We start from the raw sequence: 18,621 nt of genomic DNA, 5'->3' as shown, positions 1-18,621 counted from the left end.
AATGGGCAAAAGTCTCCTCTAGGGGATAATTTACATTGGGCAGCAGTTACTAAATTCATATGCATAAGCCCGCAGCCCACTTTAACATACTATACAATAAACGGTGAACCATTTACACTTTACAAGGCAGCTTTAAGTATAAAAACATGACACTAAAACTCAAAAGCAACAAATAAGTTAGTGACCTGCTAGTGTTATTTGTACAGGATGATTTGTTCACTCAGTTTATCCTAAGGCCTCATTCACACGGGTGTACCTATCTGTATACAAAGTACAAAGATATATACTGTATCTCTGATACCAAATGAGAATAAAAATGGGGTGGGACTTTATAAGACCCTTGCAGGGTCTAATAAATACACATACCAAATAGGCTTAAAAAATAAACAAATATTTAATTTCTATATACAAATGGTTAGCTTTAAAAAAGTTGAATACAACTGGTTACTGTAGATCTATTCAGGATGTGCTGATCCTGGCTGAAGAATCGAGAAAACTGGCCAGTAGGGTCACATTCATCCCTCATATTCTTTTACCCGGATTCTCCGATATTTGTGAGAACCTTCTTACCTGAACAAATCCTACTAACTTTAAGCCTGCCATTGTAAATGACTACCAGATCTTTCACCAGGTCATCCACAGGAACACTGACAGTCGTATCGAAGAGGAACTGGCTGTCATCTCCAAGTTTCACATGTAGGCGCACCATATCTGCAATGATAAGTATCAGATGAAATTAAAGCAAATGACACATAGACACCTCTTATAGTATCTGTGTAACTACGCTTTAAAAAAAAAAAAAAAAAAAACACTTGGGGTCCATTCACATCAGTTATTCTAGTGCAGTCCTATCCAACATGACATGTCAAAATGTCATGTCTCCTGTGTGCCCAATTCACAGAACTGTGTTGCGAACTTCTTTATTTTTTCTTTAAAAATAAAAATAAAAAAATGGTGTCACTTATTCCTATTACAAGGAATAAAAACATCCCTTGTAGTATTAAAAAAGCATGGCAGGACCTCTTAAGGTCAAAAAGACCTCAGATCTCATATTTACACTAAAAATGCAATAAAAAAAAAAAGAAAAAAGAAATGGCATTTGAAAAAATAAATAAATGTCCCCTTAAGAGCTGTGGGCGGAAATTAGGTTTTGATGCCGCTTCCGCCCTGCAATGGTATGGAGCCGGGTGGGGCCCAACTTCCCCTCACTCGGCAGCCAGCCAAGCAGGGGACAGGATCCAATCGCCTCCGCAGATGCTCCAGTAAGCGTGCCCTTTCCCACCACAGATAAAAGGGATCTTGAGGCTAATCTACCGCTGAGACCACTTTTACCTAAAGCGGACCGCCCGCTGAAGTATTGGATACCGGGGTTATGGTAGCTAGGTGCTGCCATAACAATGATATTCAAAGAGCCGACGAGCAGGCTGTAAGTGGTTAACTGACCCTTTTTCTGGACAGCTTGTTCTGACAAAGGAAGTTGAAAAATAACAGACTGACTATGTATGAGCAGGAAAAAAAAAATAGCCCAAGACCCCTTTCACACTTCAGGTGTTTTTCAGGCACTTATCTGCAATCTTAGTGTGAAAGCCTGAGTGCTTTCACATTCGGGCGCTGTGCTGGCAGGACATAAAAAAAAAGTCCTGCAAGCAGCTTCTTTGGGGCGCATACACCACTCCTAAAGCACTCCTACCCATTGAAATCAATGGGCAACACCGCCAAAGCCCCTGCAAAGTGCCCCAGTTGCGGCACTTTGCTGGGCGATTTTAACCCTTTATTTGGCCACTAGCAAGGGTTAAAAGTGCCCCACTATCGGCCGAAAAGCGCCTCTAAAACGACAGTAAAGGTGCAGCTAAAATGAAACTAAACTAGTGGCGCTTTACTGCTGACACCACTGCGCTGTCAGTGTGAAAGGGCTCTTAGGGCCAATTTCACACCATAGAAATGCAGTCCAGATGCGTTCCAGATGTTTTTCTACATGCATGTTTTTGATGCGGTCCAGTGCATTTTTCCCCCTTTTTCTTAAAACTAAACATGTTCCAGTGCAGTTTTGGTGCCTTCCAGATGCTTTTTTACAGCATTCCAGTACAGTCCAGTATAGGAAGAATGCAGCATGTTCTACTTTTTGTTCTAGTTTTTTTTACAGTGAGAGACAGAATAACAAAAATACCCAGAAAAAAAAGCATTTAAAAAAAAGTAATAAATCGATTTACATTTGTGATGAGTGATAAACATTCATTAAAATGCAAAATATGACTTAGTACTTGGTGGCAAAACCCTTGTTGGCAATCACAGAGGTCAGACGTTTTCTTGTAGTTGGCCACCAGGTTTGCACACATCTCAGGAGGGATTTTGTCTGACTCCTTTTTGCAAATCCTCTCCAAGTCTTTAAGGTTGAGTCTGATGTTTTGTAACACAAACCTTCAGCTCCCGCCACATATTTTCTATGGGATTAAGATATGGAGCTTGGCTTCTTCTTGAGCCACTCCTTTGTTGCCTTGGCCGTGTGTTATTGGTCATTGTCATGCTGGAATACCCATCCATGACCCTCTTTCAATGCCCTGGCTGAGGGAAGGATGGTCTCACCCAAGATTTGATAGTACATGGCCCTGTCCATCGTCCCTTTGATGCGGTGAAGTTGTCCTGTCCTCTTAGCAGAAAAACACCCCCAAACCATACTTTTTCCACCTCCATGTTTGATTATGGGGATGGTGTCCTTGGGGTTATAGGCAGCATTCCTCCTCCTCCAAACACAGCGAGTTGATGCCAAAGAGCTGGATTTTGGTCTCATCTGACCACAGCACTTTCACCCAGTTCTCCTTTGAATCATTTAGATGTTCATTAGCAAACTTCAATCGGGCCTGTACATGTGCTTTCTTGAGCAGGGGAACCTTGCAGGTACTGCAGAATTTCAGTCCTTCACGGCGTAGTGTGTTACCAATTGTTTTCTTGGTGACCTATGGTCCCAGCTGCCTTGAGATCATTGACAAGATTCTCCTGCGTAGTTTGGGGCTGATTCCTCACCATTCTCATAATTGAAACTCTGCGAGGTGAGATCTTGCATGGAGCTCCAGACCAATGGAGATTGACAGTTATTTTGTGTTTCTTCCATTTGCGAATAATCTCACCAACTGTTGTCACCCTCTCACCAAGCTGTTTGGCGATGGCCTTGTAGCCCATTCCAGCCTTGTGTAGGTCTACAATCTTGGCCCTGAAATCCTTGGACAGCTCTTTGGTCTTGGCCATAGTGGAGAGATTGGAATCTGATTGATTGTTTCTGTGGACAGGTGTCTTTTATACAGGTAAAAAGCTGAGATTAGGAACACTCACTTTAACAGAGTACAGAGGCGGATCTTTAATTAGGCGGTGGCCTAAGGCCTCGCTATCACAGGGGCCTCGCAGCTGCCTAATTTGGCCGACCCGCACACAGAGCATCACTTTTTGGGGAACGTCTCTCTCACTAAGCGGAGATCCTCTCTGCTCTGGTAAATTACCTGCATTGCCAGGACCTTGCCTGTGTATCCAGGCTAAATCCTGCTGGTGCTGAGCCGAGTGGCTCCAGTGAATTCCCCAGCAGGGTGGCGCTAATGTGGGCACACCCGCCCTCAGCTTGTGTGGGCTGTTCTGTGTCCAACGCACTGCAATCTGAACTCGGGGAGAGATGCTGGCTGCCTCACCTCTGATGTCTACAGACAGGAAAAGGAGCTGACAGAAGGAGGATCCCTATCCTGCCTGTCAAGTTTCCACAGCAATGGTGGGACTCCTGTCATATACCTGATCTTTCTCCTGCCTGTCAAGCCTCCCAGTAGTGGTGATACTTCTGTCCTAGCCCAGAATCACCCCTGACTCTATTGTGTCATCCACCACTGATAACTTGCTTGAATTATTTTTTCCATTATGGGTGCGAGTGGGGCCTCACAGTTTTGCCTAGGGCCTCACAAAACCTAGAGCCGCCTCTGACAGAGTACTCCTAATCTCAGCTAGTTACCTGTATAGAAGACACCTGGGAGCCAGAAATCTTGCCGATTGACAGGGAATCAAATATTTTTTTTACTCATTAAAATGCAAATCAATGTATTACTTTTTTGAACTGCTATATTTTTGTTGTTAATAAAAAACACAGGTCACACAGACCCAGACCGCGCCACGGAGGCTCTAGCAAAAAAATGGCATAGACCGAATGGGCACTAAAACTGTGTCGCCACCCCTATACCTCGCAATCCCAAAAAGGAAGTGCAAGTAGTAACAGATCAAAAAATATATTTAAACGGGGTCAGGCACTACCGATAATAGCTAAAAAGAGGTGTGTGCGTAGAGGTAAGTACACGTACAGCAGTAGCCACCTAAAAAACCACAGTAATTGTTGGAGGTAGAAAACCACACCTTCCACTGATAAGGTACAGAAAAGAGGAGTAAGCAGAGCAAAAAGCCAGCAAGACCATATACTATACCCCACTAATAGATAATATCATTAAGTACTAATTGTGGTACGCGCTAATATCCATAGTGTGCTAAGGAATGTCACAAAGTGTATAGGTAACTCATACCACACCCAACAGTGCATGTATAAACCACTAAATAGCACTTATGTAGCCATATACCAGATAGACAGGTGTATCACAGCAGCAGGAGATACATATATATGAAAACAACAAATAATACTAAGTTGTATATATGCAACCCTAAAAGGTTATTAAAAGTGTATATACATGTGTATACACACATGCATATACACTAAACTCGTAAAGTGCTCTAAAAATGCTGGGGAAGTGCAAAGGGTACAAAAAAGTGCACAAAGTGCAAAAAATGTGTAATACTTGATCACATAAAGTGCTAAGTGTTAATATAACAAAAAAACAATGAAAAATAAGTGAAGATAAACAAATGAAGGTGTATTAATATAGAAGTCCAGCAAAAAATTCATATATAACCCAAAAAAAACTCCTAAAGGGTGCAGTCCAAAAACAAAACGGAGGTATGTGTCCTCAGAATCTTCAAATAGGTGCAGGTTAAAGTGACTGGTGCTGAAATGCATAAAATTCAGGTGACTTCCGTGCTCGCCCCCTCAGCTCCCCACTCACCGGAACTTTAAGCCCACGAAGGGCAATCAGGCCTGTAGATCTCACACGGCAGGAACCAGTCCACAGAAGGAGGGTCTAGAGGAGGCAGTTTTCCACTCTTTTCTTGATGTGTAGAGAGAGCTAGTACTGGTGAATCAAGGTTTCCTCAAGAAGAAAAAAAGGGGGGAGGGCTCCATAGTGTAGTAATTTCCAGATCTCAAAAGGTTAATTTTTTTTAAAACCATATACTTTATTAACACACCAAATAAAGGAGATGTGTCTTTAAAAAACAAATAACAGAACCCCTGGGGGGTAATATACATGAAAAAATTACAGTCCCGGGTTAACTAAAATAGATAAACAAAATCTTTTTACAAAAAATACCAGAAAATGTGTAAAAAATAAAAAATAAAAAGGATAAAAAAAAGAGAAGTGTGAGGTAGGTATTGTGTTTACACACCTCCTCTAACTTAAACCCTTTATGAGCAAAAGTGGTAGTAGACAAAACACTAACAAGAATAAGCAGGGGGAGAAAAGAATCCTAGGTGCAGCTGTCTATACCACAGGGTTAGGATCCGTGATTCCCAGTGCAGCAGCCTGGGGGGGGGGAGGGCATGCACCGCTAATCCTCACGGAAGATGGTAACCCACCGCCTGTAGTGAGAGTGACAGTGCCCAACCGTATCGGTAAGAACAAGCACGCTTACGAGCGAGTCTAGCGTGCGTTCCACCCTGCGTTCCACCTAGCTCAAACAATCAATCCGGAAGTGGTGTGCGTAATTACGTCAGACGCGTTTCGTCATAAGACGTCTTCAGCGATCGTCGCTTGTTCTTACCGATACGGATGGGCACTGTCAGTCTCACTACAGGCGGTGGGTTACCATCTTCCATGAGGATTAGCGGTGCATGCCCTCCCCCCCCCCCCCCCCCAGGCTGCTGCACTGGGAATCACGGATCCTAACCCTGTGGTATAGACAGCTGCACCTAGGATTCTTTTCTCCCCCTGCTTATTCTTGATAGTGTTTTGTCTACTACCACTTTTGCTCATAAAGGGTTTAAGTTAGAGGAGGTGTGTAAACACAATACCTACCTCACACTTCTCTTTTTTTTATCCTTTTTATTTTTTCTTTTTTACACATTTTCTGGTATTTTTTGTAAAAAGATTTTGATTTATCTATTTTAGTTAACCCGGGACTGTAATTTTTTCATGTATATTACCCCCCAGGGGTTCTGTTATTTGTTTTTTAAAGACACATCTCCTTTATTTGGTGTGTTAATAAAGTATATGGTTTTAAAAAAAATTAACCTTTTGAGATCTGGAAATTACTACACTATGGAGCCCTCCCCCCTTTTTTCTTCTTGAGGAAACCTTGATTCACCAGTACTAGCTCTCTCTACACATCAAGAAAAGAGTGGAAAACTGCCTCCTCTAGACCCTCCTTCTGTGGACTGGTTCCTGCCGTGTGAGATCTACAGGCCTGATTGCCCTTCGTGGGCTTAAAGTTCCGGTGAGTGGGGAGCTGAGGGGGCGAGCACGGAAGTCACCTGAATTTTATGCATTTGAGCACCAGTCACCTTAACCTGCACCTATTTGAAGATTCTGAGGACACATACCTCCGTTTTGTTTTTGGACTGCACCCTTTAGGAGTTTTTTTTGGGTTATATATGAATTTTTGGGGTTATATATGAATTTTTTGCTGGACTTCTATATTAATGTACCTTCATTTGTTTATCTTCACTTATTTTTCATTGTTTTTTTGTTATATTAACACTTAGCACTTTATGTGATCAAGTATTACACATTTTTTGCACTTTGTGCACTTTTTTGTACCCTTTGCACTTCCCCAGCATTTTTAGAGCACTTTACGAGTTTAGTGTATATGCATGTGTGTATACACATGTATATACACTTTTAATAACCTTTTAGAGTTGCATATATACAACTTAGTATTATTTGTTGTTTTCATATATATGTATCTCCTGCTGCTGTGATACACCTGTCTATCTGGTATATGGCTACATAAGTGCTATTTAGTGGTTTATACATGCACCGTTGGGTGTGGTATGAGTTACCTATACACTTTGTGACATTCCTTAGCACACTATGGATATTAGCGCGTACCACAATTAGTACTTAATGATATTATCTATTAGTGGGGTATAGTATATGGTCTTGCTGGCTTTTTGCTCTGCTTACTCCTCTTTTCTGTACCTTATCAGTGGAAGGTGTGGTTTTCTACCTCCAACAATTACTGTGGTTTTTTAGGTGGCTACTGCTGTACGTGTACTTACCTCTACGCACACACCTCTTTTTAGCTATTATCGGTAGCGCCTGACCCCGTTTAAATATATTTTTTGATCTGTTAATATTTTTGTTGTTATTCTGTCTCTCACTGTTAAAATGAACCTACCATTAAAATTATAGACTGATCATTTCTTTGTCAGTGGGCAAATATACAAAATCAGCAGGAGATCAAATACTTTTTTCCCCTTGCTGTCCCTTTCTCGGAATGCCAGGAACACTAGCTGTAGCACGATTTTGGCTAAAATGAGAATGGCAATTTTTTTTTCTTAGAATAAAAAGATCACAATTCTCGCTGTGTAACATCTTTTACATTATACAAAAAAAAAAATTGGGACAAATTTACTTTTTTTTTTTAATTCAAGTTTTTTTTTTTTTTTAAATGCGTTTGAAAGACTACTGCGGAATTATGGTGTGACATAAAATATTGCAACAACCACCATTTTATTCTATAGGGTCTCTGCTAAAAAATATATATCATGTTTGGGTGTTGCAAGTAATTTTCGAGCAGAAAATAGTGATTTTTACATGTAATCAACAAATGTCAGAAAAGGTTTGGTCTTTAAATGGTTAAACTTCCTTCATTTACACACTGGAGGTCTTTTCTTTGATAAAAGAACGAAAAGATACTTTGTTTCTAACTAATTCCCTGCTATAATTAAACTTAGCAGGCTGCCTGGATTTTTATTTTTTATTTTTTTTCTTTCCCAGCTGTGAGAACTCCCTGCACTTGCTGTTTTGAAGTTCGGGAAGAGAAAAAGATTGCGATTCCGATTCTTAGCGATTAATCGTGCAGTTCTATCTAGCTGTCACATTTGCTTGTGACCTCAACCAAACTGTCAAACCATCAAATGGCTGGTGTAATAACTGATCACATGTGCAACACCATGCCAGTTGCAAATCAAACAGAGTCCAAGATGGCGGCTTTCTTGGCTGAAAAATATAAAAGGTTTTAGTTAAACTTTAAAAAAGAAAAAGTATTCTGTGGACTTTAGTTCCAGTTTAACGCTGAGGCGCGTATACACAGTATCTCACAAAAGTGAGTACACCCCTCACATTTATGTAAATATTTTTAATATCTTTTCATGTGACACCACTGAAGAAATGACACTTTGCTACAATGTAAAGTAGTGAGTGTACAGCTTGTATAACAGTGTAAATTTGCTGTCCCCTCAAAATAACTCAACACACAGCCATTAATGTCTAAACTGCTGGCAACAAAAGTCAGTACACTCCTAAGTGAAAATGTCCAAATTTCCCTCCCTGGTGTCATGTGACTCGTTAGTATTACAAGGCCTCATGTGTGAATGGGGAGCAGGTGTGTTAAAATTGGAGCTATCGCTCTCACTCTCTCATACTGGTCACTGGGAGTTCAACATGACATCTCATGGCAAAGAACTCTCTGAAAATCTGAAAAAAAAGAACTGCTGCTCTATGTAAAGATGGCCTAGGCTTTAAGAAGATTGCCAAGACCCTGAAACTGAGCTGCAGCATGGTGGCCCAAAGATGTTGAGTGCATGTGCTCAGAGTCATATTCAGAGGTTGTCTTTGGGAAATAGATGTACGAGTGCTGCCAGCATTGCTGCAGAGGTTGAAGGGGTGGGGGGGGTCAGCCTGTCAGTGCTCAGACCATATGCCACACACTGCATCAAACTGGTCTGCATGGATGTCGTGCCAGAAGGAAGCCTCTTCTAAAGATGATGCACAAGAAAGCCTGCAAACAGTTTGCTAAAGACAAGCAGACTAAGGACATGGATTACTGGAACCACATCCTGTGGTCTGATGAGACCAAGATAAACTTATTTGGTTCAGATGGTGTCCAGCGTGTGTGGCGGTAACTAGGTGAGGAATACAAAGTGTGTCTTGCCTACAGTCAAGCATGGTGGTGGGAGTGTCATGGTCTGGGGCTGAATGAGTGCTGCCGGCACTGGGGAGCTACAGTTCATTGAGGGAACCATGAATCCCAACATGTACTGTGACATACTGAAGCAGAGCATGATCCCCTCCCTTCGGAGACTGGGCCGTAAGGGCAGTATTCCAGCATGATAATTACCCCAAACACACCTCCAAGATGACCACTGCCTTGCTAAAGAAACTGAGGGTAAAGGTTATGGACTGGCCAAGCATGTCTCCAGACCTAAACCCTATTGAGCATCTGTGGGGCATCCTCAAATGGAAGGTGGAGGAGTACAAGGTCTCCAACATCCACCAGCTCCGTGATGTCGTCATGGGGGAGTGGAAGAGGACTCCAGTGGCAACCTGTGAAGCTCTGGTGAACTCCATGCCTAAGAGGGTTAAGGCAGTGCTGGAAAATAATGGCACTTTGGATCCAATTTGGACATTTTCACTTAGGGGTGTATTCACTTTTGTTGTCAGCAGTTTAGACATTAATGGCTGTGTGTTGAGTTATTTTGAGGGGACAGCAAATTTACACTGTTATACAAGCTGTACACTCACTACTTTACATTGTAGCAAAGTGTCATTTCTTCAGTGTTGTCACATGAAAAGATAGAATAAAATATTTACAAAAATGTGAGGGGTGTACTCACTTTTGTGAGATACTGCAAGTCTTGTCAGGCTCATCTCAGAGTACAGATAAATGGCGCCAGGGCGTACACAGGATCAGCGGACTGTAAAGCTAAAATAGTAAAATATGATGAGAATTGGCTTCAGCTTTGCTCTTCAGCCATAAAAGGACCTCCGCCTGTACTGTGCATGCATTTGCCAACTACACTGCTCTGTGCTGAGAGTGGAATTCCAGCACCGTGACTGAACTGTCACTGATATCTCTGGGCCAATGTTTACAATCGGGAGCTGGTAGGCTGGGCTTCCAATCATGTGACAGCAAATGAACCTATAGCAGAACTTAAAGAGGGAGTCCCGCACATTTTTTTTTTTAAAGTCAGCAGCTACAAATACTGAGGCTGCTGACTTTTAAAGTAAGGACACTCACCTGTCCCAGGGTCCAGCGATGTCATCAGCCGAGGCCGAACCGTCTCTCGGTCCTCGGATGCTGTCGCCGCCATCTTCACTAAGGGTATCAGGAAATAAAGCCTTGCGGCTTCACTTCCCAATTCCCTACTGCGCATGCGCGAGTCGCGCAGCACAATCCAAACGGTCTGTGCTGCCTCTGGGACCCGGGTTGGACGGGAAGAGGCGTAGACTCCCGCGGGTGTCTATGCCCGGAAGTGGGTGCAAATACCCATCTTAGACAGGTATCTGCAACCCCCCCCCCCCCCCCCGAAAGGTGCCAAAATGTGACACCGGAGGGTTCTGAAAAGTGGAGGTTCAATTTTTGTGTGAACCTCCGCTTTAACTCCCTGTATCGACATTTTTTTCCCTCCCCCTTACAAAAATATGAGAGAAAAAAAAAAATGTGCACGGCTACAGCGCCCATACTATACATTAGGAATGGCGGCATGTATACAAATGGTCCTAAATACCTGGCAAGAAGGCGGCATTGCATCTACACAGGCGCTGGACCTTGCAAGGTGGAGGCGCGGAGCAGGCACAGGGAGGGAACAAACGCAATGGGTGAAGTTCCTGGCATCCAGGACCCATTAAAAGGTTAGCAAGGGTTACAACAACTTCCTTGCCCCATCAACACAATACAATGCCCTCCCATGGTTGCCATGGAAACTCCTCCAACAACAACGAGCATGGTGGGCTTCTTCCTGACACCGGGCAGGATTTGTAGAAATAATGTGCTTATTGATGGCATGGAATTCATGATATAGAATGTGCTGATTGATGATCACTATACAGAACGAGTATCATTCCTGTGTCAGGACAAGGGGTATGAGGACAAGGAACACATATCTCTATCTCTCGCTCATACACACGCTCAGGGCTCCCTGTACACGGGGCGGGCGGGGGGGGGGAATCACAGAACAACGATACCACAAAACATGGACACACAGGGGACCCACCTGCTGATACACCAAACTTCCTGCAACAAAACCAGAGCCACACTGTAGACGCGCACCCGTTTCCTAGGACACTGTCGTAAACATCCGGCGTGTAGATTTCCTGTGACCATACGACGTACAACAGAATTCATGCACACGCCCCCTTCCCGATGATTGGCCCAGTACTCTAGTTCTTGCAAGATGCCATGGGAGGAGCGTAGGAAGTGACCGCTTTGGTAGACTCGTGATATGTGCAGGTGTTCCGTCAGATTTGGCGACTCAGCATTATTAACGAAAGTGACGTTCCGTCGCTGCCATCTTGCTACACCCTGCACTCCTCCACAGTATACACAGAGAAGGGGGTGTAACGACATATTCGGCGATCCATCGCAGTTAGGAAGTGACGTTCTGTCACCGCCATCTTGCTACACAGTAAGCATACACTAAGATGTGGGAAGGCGGACATGTTGATACACCCACCGCTGTTTTGCATTTTACACGTATTTATAACAGTAAACTGCGTTTATATAGTGAAATGCTGTACTTAGAACTCAGTCTGACTGCTTAGATGTTGAAGTTTAAAAACCGAGAACTTCTGTGAGATTAGTAAACCTGGGAGATGAGCAGGGATGCCGCTGCTTTTAAAATTCAACATCTAACTAGTCACACAGAGTTCTAAGTCCTCTATTTCAATATATAAACGAACTTTACTGTTAGAAATATGTGTAAAATGCAAAACTCTGGTTGGGGACACTTTTTTGGAGTTGTATTATAATTAGGGGGTGGGACATGCGGTTATAGGTGTGGCATAGAAAAAGTGAAAATGCGGCAAATATGGGCATGGTTTACGTAAAATAGTGGACGTGGCTTACATGGGCGTGGCTCAAAGGGGTGTGGTTAGAGTCCGAGATGAATGCGGGATGGAAAGGGGGGGGGAGGGATGGAGGGACAGCAGCCCCCCGATCCTCCACCACAATAGCAATATGTGTTTTCCAGAGTTTGACAATCAGCAGATAAAGATACTTCAAATACCTGGTGTTAGCACTTCATTCATCCCGGCACCATGATTGTTATGGTGTCAGGATGATTGAAGCGCATTATTTCTATTATTACATTGTAATATGAAATGAAATCAACTTACCATAATGCAGAATCAGTAGGAGCCGTGAGCGCGTCACTAGCCACGTTGCCTGCCACCAGATGCCATCAGGTGCCCCAAGCAGAGTCCCTCCTTACATCAGGTGCCCCATCAGAGGTACCTTCCTCACATCTGTCTCCATCAGCGGAGCCCCTCCTTACATCTGGTGTCCCCATCAGTTCTCCTAACATCTGGTGCCCCTCTGACATCCAGACTGCGCCCTCTGACATCCATACTAGCCCCCCACATCCAGACTGGCCCCTCTGACATCCACAGACTGGTCCCCGACATCTAGACTCACTGGCCCCCGACATCCATACTAGCCCCCCCACATCCAGACTCTGACTGGCCCCCAACATCCTCCAGACGCGGAACGCCGTCGTTTCCACGCGGAAAGACTTTGAACTGCGGCGCCGCCCACCTCTATTGAAGACCAGCTTCTGGTCTTCTTTAAAATGGCGGCCGGCGGAGACATTGTCTCCACCAGCCACGGACCTCTAGCGGCCGGTGGCGAAAAACGGGGACAAACCGAATTTCCCGGGACAAAATTAAATCGGGACAAAGGTACTAATCCTGGGAATGTCCCGGGAAATTCGGGAAAGTTGGCAATTATGTGTCTGCTTTCTCCCTTCTTATCCTTACTGTGGACAAGTGTGGGGTGTAGCAAGATGGCAGCAACGGAACGTCACTTCCGTAGCAAACTGCGATGGGTCGCCGAATATGTTGTTACAGGGGCAAGCGGACATCTTGTTACACCCACCGTTTCCTGTTAAAAATAACTGTGAAATGCATAGCTCCCAACAGTCCCCGATTTCGAGGGACTGTCCCTGATTTGGAACAATGTCCCTCATACCTCCTCATATGTCCCCCATTTTGGTCCGATCTGTATAGTTGTATATAAAATGCACTTTTTATCTTTCAAAAAGTGTTTCCCAGTGCTAAACCTTTCATCCAAATTCAAAATTTCTGCATTTGTACATTTTAAAAGCCAATATAAAAAGCAATAGTAGTGGTGGAAAAAAAAAAAAAAAAAAAAGCCCTTGTGGATTTAATTAACCTTTTGTTTTGGTTAATTCTCCTTTAAGGGGGTGTGGCAGGGGTTGTGTCCCATATCTACATATGTTTGCTAGTAGGTGTCCCTCATTCCCATCTCAAAATGTTGGGTGGTGTGGAAATGCAAAATTTTGATGGGTGTAACAAGATGTCCACTTGCTCCTGTCACGTCACATTCGGCTACCCTTCACATTTTGCTACCTGCTGTAGTGCACGTGCGCATGCACGACCCCACCATATGCGTTCCAGCACAGGGCCGCTCGCCGGGCTTCAGGCACGGCCTCACTTCGCTCGGCATTATTATGATCCAACTCTCCTCCATCGCTCCGAACCTCATTACTTGACACCTTCTCCTCCATTGCTCCGAACCTCGTTACTTCACCGCAACCTGTCCTCCATTGTTCGAACCTCGTTACTTCGCACCCTCTCCCCCATCGCTCCGAACCTCGTTACTTTGCACCCTCTCCTCGATCGCTCTGAGCCTCGTTACTTCGCACCCTCTCCTCGATCGCTCTGAGCCTCGTTACTTCGCACCCTCTCCTCGATCGCTCTGAGCCTCGTTACTTCGCACCCTCTCCTCCATCGCTCCGAGCCTCGTTACTTCGCACCCTCTCCTCCATCGCTCCGAGCCTCGTTACTTCGCACCCTCTCCTCCATCGCTCCGAGCCTCGTTACTTCGCACCCTCTCCTCCATCGCTCCGAGCCTCGTTACTTCGCACCCTCTCCTCCATCGCTCCGAGCCTCGTTACTTCGCACCCTCTCCTCCATCGCTCCGAGCCTCGTTACTTCGCACAGTCTTCCCCATTGATCCAAGCCTCGTTACACCTCACCCTCTTCTCCATCGCTCAGCAGCTCGTTATGTCACACCCACCCCTCCATCTATCCGAGCCATGTTACGTTGCACCCTCTTCTCCATCGCTCATAACCAGCACCCATGCCACAGTGGAACTCCAGCGGAGCAGTGTGAAAGGGGCCTTATTGTATCTTTCTTTTGTTTGTTTCACCTTTATTTCTGCCACACCAGCTCTGCACTTTGATACACTGTATCACCCCATCACTCTGCACCTTATTACATTGTATCCTCCTCTCTATCAAAATATGTTGTTACATTGTATCCTCCTTTCTATCATTCTTCAGCTTGTTACATTATGTCTATCACTCTGCACCTTGTTACATCATTTCCTGTCACATTTTCTTGTGCTCTCAACCAAACTGTCAAACCATCAAATGTCTGGTGTCATAACTGATCACATGTGCATCACAGCAGTTACAGGTCAAACTATTTCAGATGCTGTTGTGCATCACTGCATGACAATGGAGAGCACATTATTCATTATTACTTCAGTGGAAACCCACCTAAAGCACATTTAACACACGCATGTACATGCATTTTTAGTGTGTTTTTGCAGAGTTTTGTGTTGGTTGCTATGGAGCCAGTGCCCACCTGCATCCTAACAACCCGTGACTTATCCCTGGCCTGCTGTCAGTTGGGGATTCCCAGTTGATGCAGCCATCAGCTTGTGTTTAACCCTTCACTCTTTGGATGGATGTATTGAACTAGTTTAGCATCTGCTCAACTCAAATTAGATATCCTTTTTAGGAATCAAGTTCAAGGGGAATCTTGTGGGGTTAACATTTGCAGTCCTGGAAAATTCATGGGGACAGACTTGTTCAAAACCATAATACACTGCTTGGGCTTTGAACTATGGCCATCAGGCTTGTAAGGGCTGGTAATGGGGTCAGTCCCAATAGAAATTGGAAAAGGGGGGGGGGAGGGACAGAGCAGCCACGGTTGGTTATTGACTAAGATTGGAGAGTGCAAAATCTGGTGCAGCTCTGCATAGAAACCAACCGGCTTCCAGGATTTAAGGCTGCTTTCACACTGCAGCGGGAGCGGCGTCGGCGGTAAAGTGCCGCTATTTTTAGCGGCGGTGTGCGGGCGCTAGCGGGGTGGTTTTAACCCCCGCTAGCGGCCGAAAAGGGGTTAAACACGCCCGCAAAGCGCCGCTGCAGCGGCGCTTTGCCGGCGGTATTGCCGCGGTGTCCCATTGATTTCAATGGGTAGGAGCGGTTTAGGAGCGGTGAATACACCGCTCCTTCACCGCTGGAAAGATGCGGCTAGCAGGACTTTTTTCACCGTCCTGCCAGCGCATCGCTCCAGTGTGAAAGCCCTCCGGCTTTCACACTGGAGTTAAAGGGGCCGGTTTTTTTTCAGGCGTTACACAGGCGCTATTTTTAGCGCTGTAACGCCTGAATACCGCCCCAGTGTGAAAGCAGCCTTATTGTCAGAGCTTAATTTGACAAGCTGAAGTTAGAAGCTGGATGGCTACCATGTACAGCTGCACCAGATTCTGAGTGCTCCAGTTTTAGTAACCCCCCCCCCCCCCCCAATAGTGTCAGTGAATTGGAAACAAAATGGTAAAATATGGTTGCTGCAGTATTTGTTTGTTTTTTTTGTTTGTTTCTTTTGTGACAGGAATGGAGTTAAGTAAAATAAATAAATAAGAGGTAAAAAAAAAAAAAATATATTATTTTTTTAATCTCCTGTCCCCACATACATATTAAATGTAAAATGCTTTCATTGGGTGTGCCTACATACAAAAACAATAATTACGCTACAAATATTAGGGATTGTTGTTGTGTTTCTTGGGATCCGTAATTTCCTGTAGTTGGAGCGCAGGGGGAATGCAAACCGGCATTCCCATTACCTTCAATGCAAATTCTTGTTTATCTTTGATGTAAGTGCATTATAAAAATACATTCTTTACATTACTACACTACGAGAGCCCTCTTATCTCTCTCCCTCTTTACCTAAATACGCCTATGGAGTCATATTGGAGTGTTGAAGTGCAGTCTTATTCTGATTTTCTGGATGGATGTCGGCAGCTATCTGGATTCCAATATGTGGTGACCAATCTGTGGGATTCATTTTCTTGTGCATTGCACTCCCGTAATAGGGGTCAATAGAATAGCGTGTGGTATATATGCATGCTGGTGGAAAGGATACCTTACCATTACTCACGGTGGATATTTATCACATTGGGAATCATTTTTAATTTCACTTTATATTCATTTTTTTAGTTTCATGCCAATTCTTTGCAGCATTGTTGCCTATTGAAATTGAGCACTGTGGTGGCGGTTTCAATTTTTTTTTATGTTTATATATATATTGTCTGGAAGAATGGTCAAACATTCCCATAGACACTCCTAAACCTTGTGGACAGCCTTCCCAGAAGAGTTGAAGCTGTAACAGTATTGCCAATGGAAGATTACGAGTACTGTAGTTTGTCAGTGTTTCATGTTCACGCAATTTTAGGACTTGACATGCTTTTTTTTACTTAACTGCTCCATGCAGGGCCAGGATGGGAGGTGATGTGGGGAGCAAGGGGAAAAAGCCCCAAGCCCAGAGATTTCATGTGGAACTAGGGCACCGTGCACCCAGCTCATGTTCCCCACACGTCCCAGGTTCCAACCGGCCACTGATATTTTTACTAGCTCATTCACCAATTGCCAATGTAGGACTACACCCAGAAGCTAGCCATATGTACCTTGCACTTCACTAGCCTAGCTGCCCTTGCTCTTACCTAGGCCAGCACTGCCCACTGCCTTGTGGATTGTAATGGAAGAACAGTCCTGCCCTGAGGCTCTGGTAAAAGGGAAAGCAGGGACCAAAACGGATTAGGAAGAGGGTGGGCGATGCGGTGCAGAGGTTAGCAGAGAGAGTGGGGTATAAAGGTGTGCCAATAGGGGGGGGGGGGAGTTAGGGGTGAAAGTGAGCAGGGGGGTGTTTGGATTGTGGAGGTGAGCGGGGCGGTTTGGGTTTGAGCACAGAGAGGGGTTTGGGGTGTAGAGGTGAGAAGAGGGGGCAGTTGTGTTTATATTGTGCAGCATAAAAAAAAAAAAGTTTGATATTTTTATGATTCTTCAGCCTTAAAACGTGCATTTTAAGATATGCAAAAACAAAAAGGATCAATGGACTTTTCTTCTTCCCATATGTAACATATACACACAATTTATTTATATATATATATATATATATATATATATATATATATATATATATTTATTTTTTTTTTTTTTTTAACACACAATATACAAAATGAGCCACACCAGCCATTTGTTACTGATATTCCTTTTTTATTTATATTTTTTTTTATCGATTTAAATATCACACCACATAGTCCACAGGACAGTGCACAGGTTACTGTGCATCGATAAGGTAATACTGCAGATCCGTACATAATCTCATACACTAACCACAGAAGCAATGGGGGATTTACATGAAGTTGTCACATATACCACAACTTTTAGAAAAATGCCATATTTCCTGTTTGCGATAATGTAGAGTAAGGGTGATGGAAGTAGGGAACTTGTCCCGTTCTAGTGTGGGTGTTCTAGCCGGTCTCAGCGACATCACCTTAAAAACAGGGCCATGGTGCGCCATCTGTTGCTGAATTAGGAATTCCATCACCTCTATCAGCCTTTGGTTGTATGGAACGTCTCATTCCACAACAGCTAGTGAGCTTCAGGTGGACTATGTCTCTCCTAAAGACCAGCACACCCTCTACATTATCACGTACGCAACTGAAAGTTCATGAAAAAACTATGTATAGGTCTTAGCATTACTTTTTATAAGTTCATCTTCTAATCTGTCTTTAGAATGTAAAAAAATAATCAAATTGCTAGAGACAGCACAGACAGTTCATCTTGCACTCATGGGTAGTACTTGTAAATGTGTATTTCAACAATTAGATATACAGGACTCAGGATTAAGGAATAAGGATTCAATCATAAAGGCAGCCATCTTGTATCGACTGGAACCTGAAGAAGTGTGAATCAGACTGGTAGGTAACACAGGCAGTTCTTATTTAAGACATATCCAGGAGTCCTGACCTATGTAAACTAAGAACATGCTTTCTTGTACTGGGCGAGCCTACAAAATGGCTGCCCTTCTATAACCCATACCTCCCAATATCAGAAGTAGAGACAAAGGGACATAAATGACAAAAACGTTGGTGTAGTTACACTGAGCTTGGCTTAAAAGGGAAATGGTTTAAATATAGCCCGAGCCTGCCTGCATCACACATGCAGCGGACCCAGTATCCACAAAATACTCCAAAATGAATGTATTACATGTGAGAGTTACATACTCACATAATCGTAA

General features: G+C 43.8%; 1 protein-coding gene across 1 annotated transcript in view; it reads right to left on the bottom strand.

Annotated features, from left to right (window-relative positions):
• Positions 1–11,445, bottom strand: part of CFAP298 (cilia and flagella associated protein 298) — a 29,229-nt gene extending 17,784 nt beyond the window's left edge. Inside the window, exons 1-2 of the mRNA XM_077479982.1 lie at positions 11,288–11,445; positions 571–711 (exon numbers count right to left, since the gene is read on the bottom strand). Of these exons, the coding sequence (XP_077336108.1) occupies positions 571–709 (139 nt within the window). The 5' untranslated portion in view covers positions 710–711; positions 11,288–11,445. The remainder of the gene's footprint in view (positions 1–570; positions 712–11,287) is intronic.
• Between the last annotated feature and the right edge of the window lie 7,176 nt (positions 11,446–18,621).

The sequence above is a fragment of the Lithobates pipiens genome, unplaced genomic scaffold, assembly GCF_037356315.1.
Source record: "Lithobates pipiens isolate NorthernLeopardFrog02 unplaced genomic scaffold, aLitPip1_a1.2 Scaffold_16, whole genome shotgun sequence".
In the NCBI taxonomy this organism is placed as follows: Eukaryota; Metazoa; Chordata; class Amphibia; order Anura; family Ranidae; genus Lithobates; species Lithobates pipiens.
This window is presented reverse-complemented; position numbering and strand designations above follow the sequence as displayed.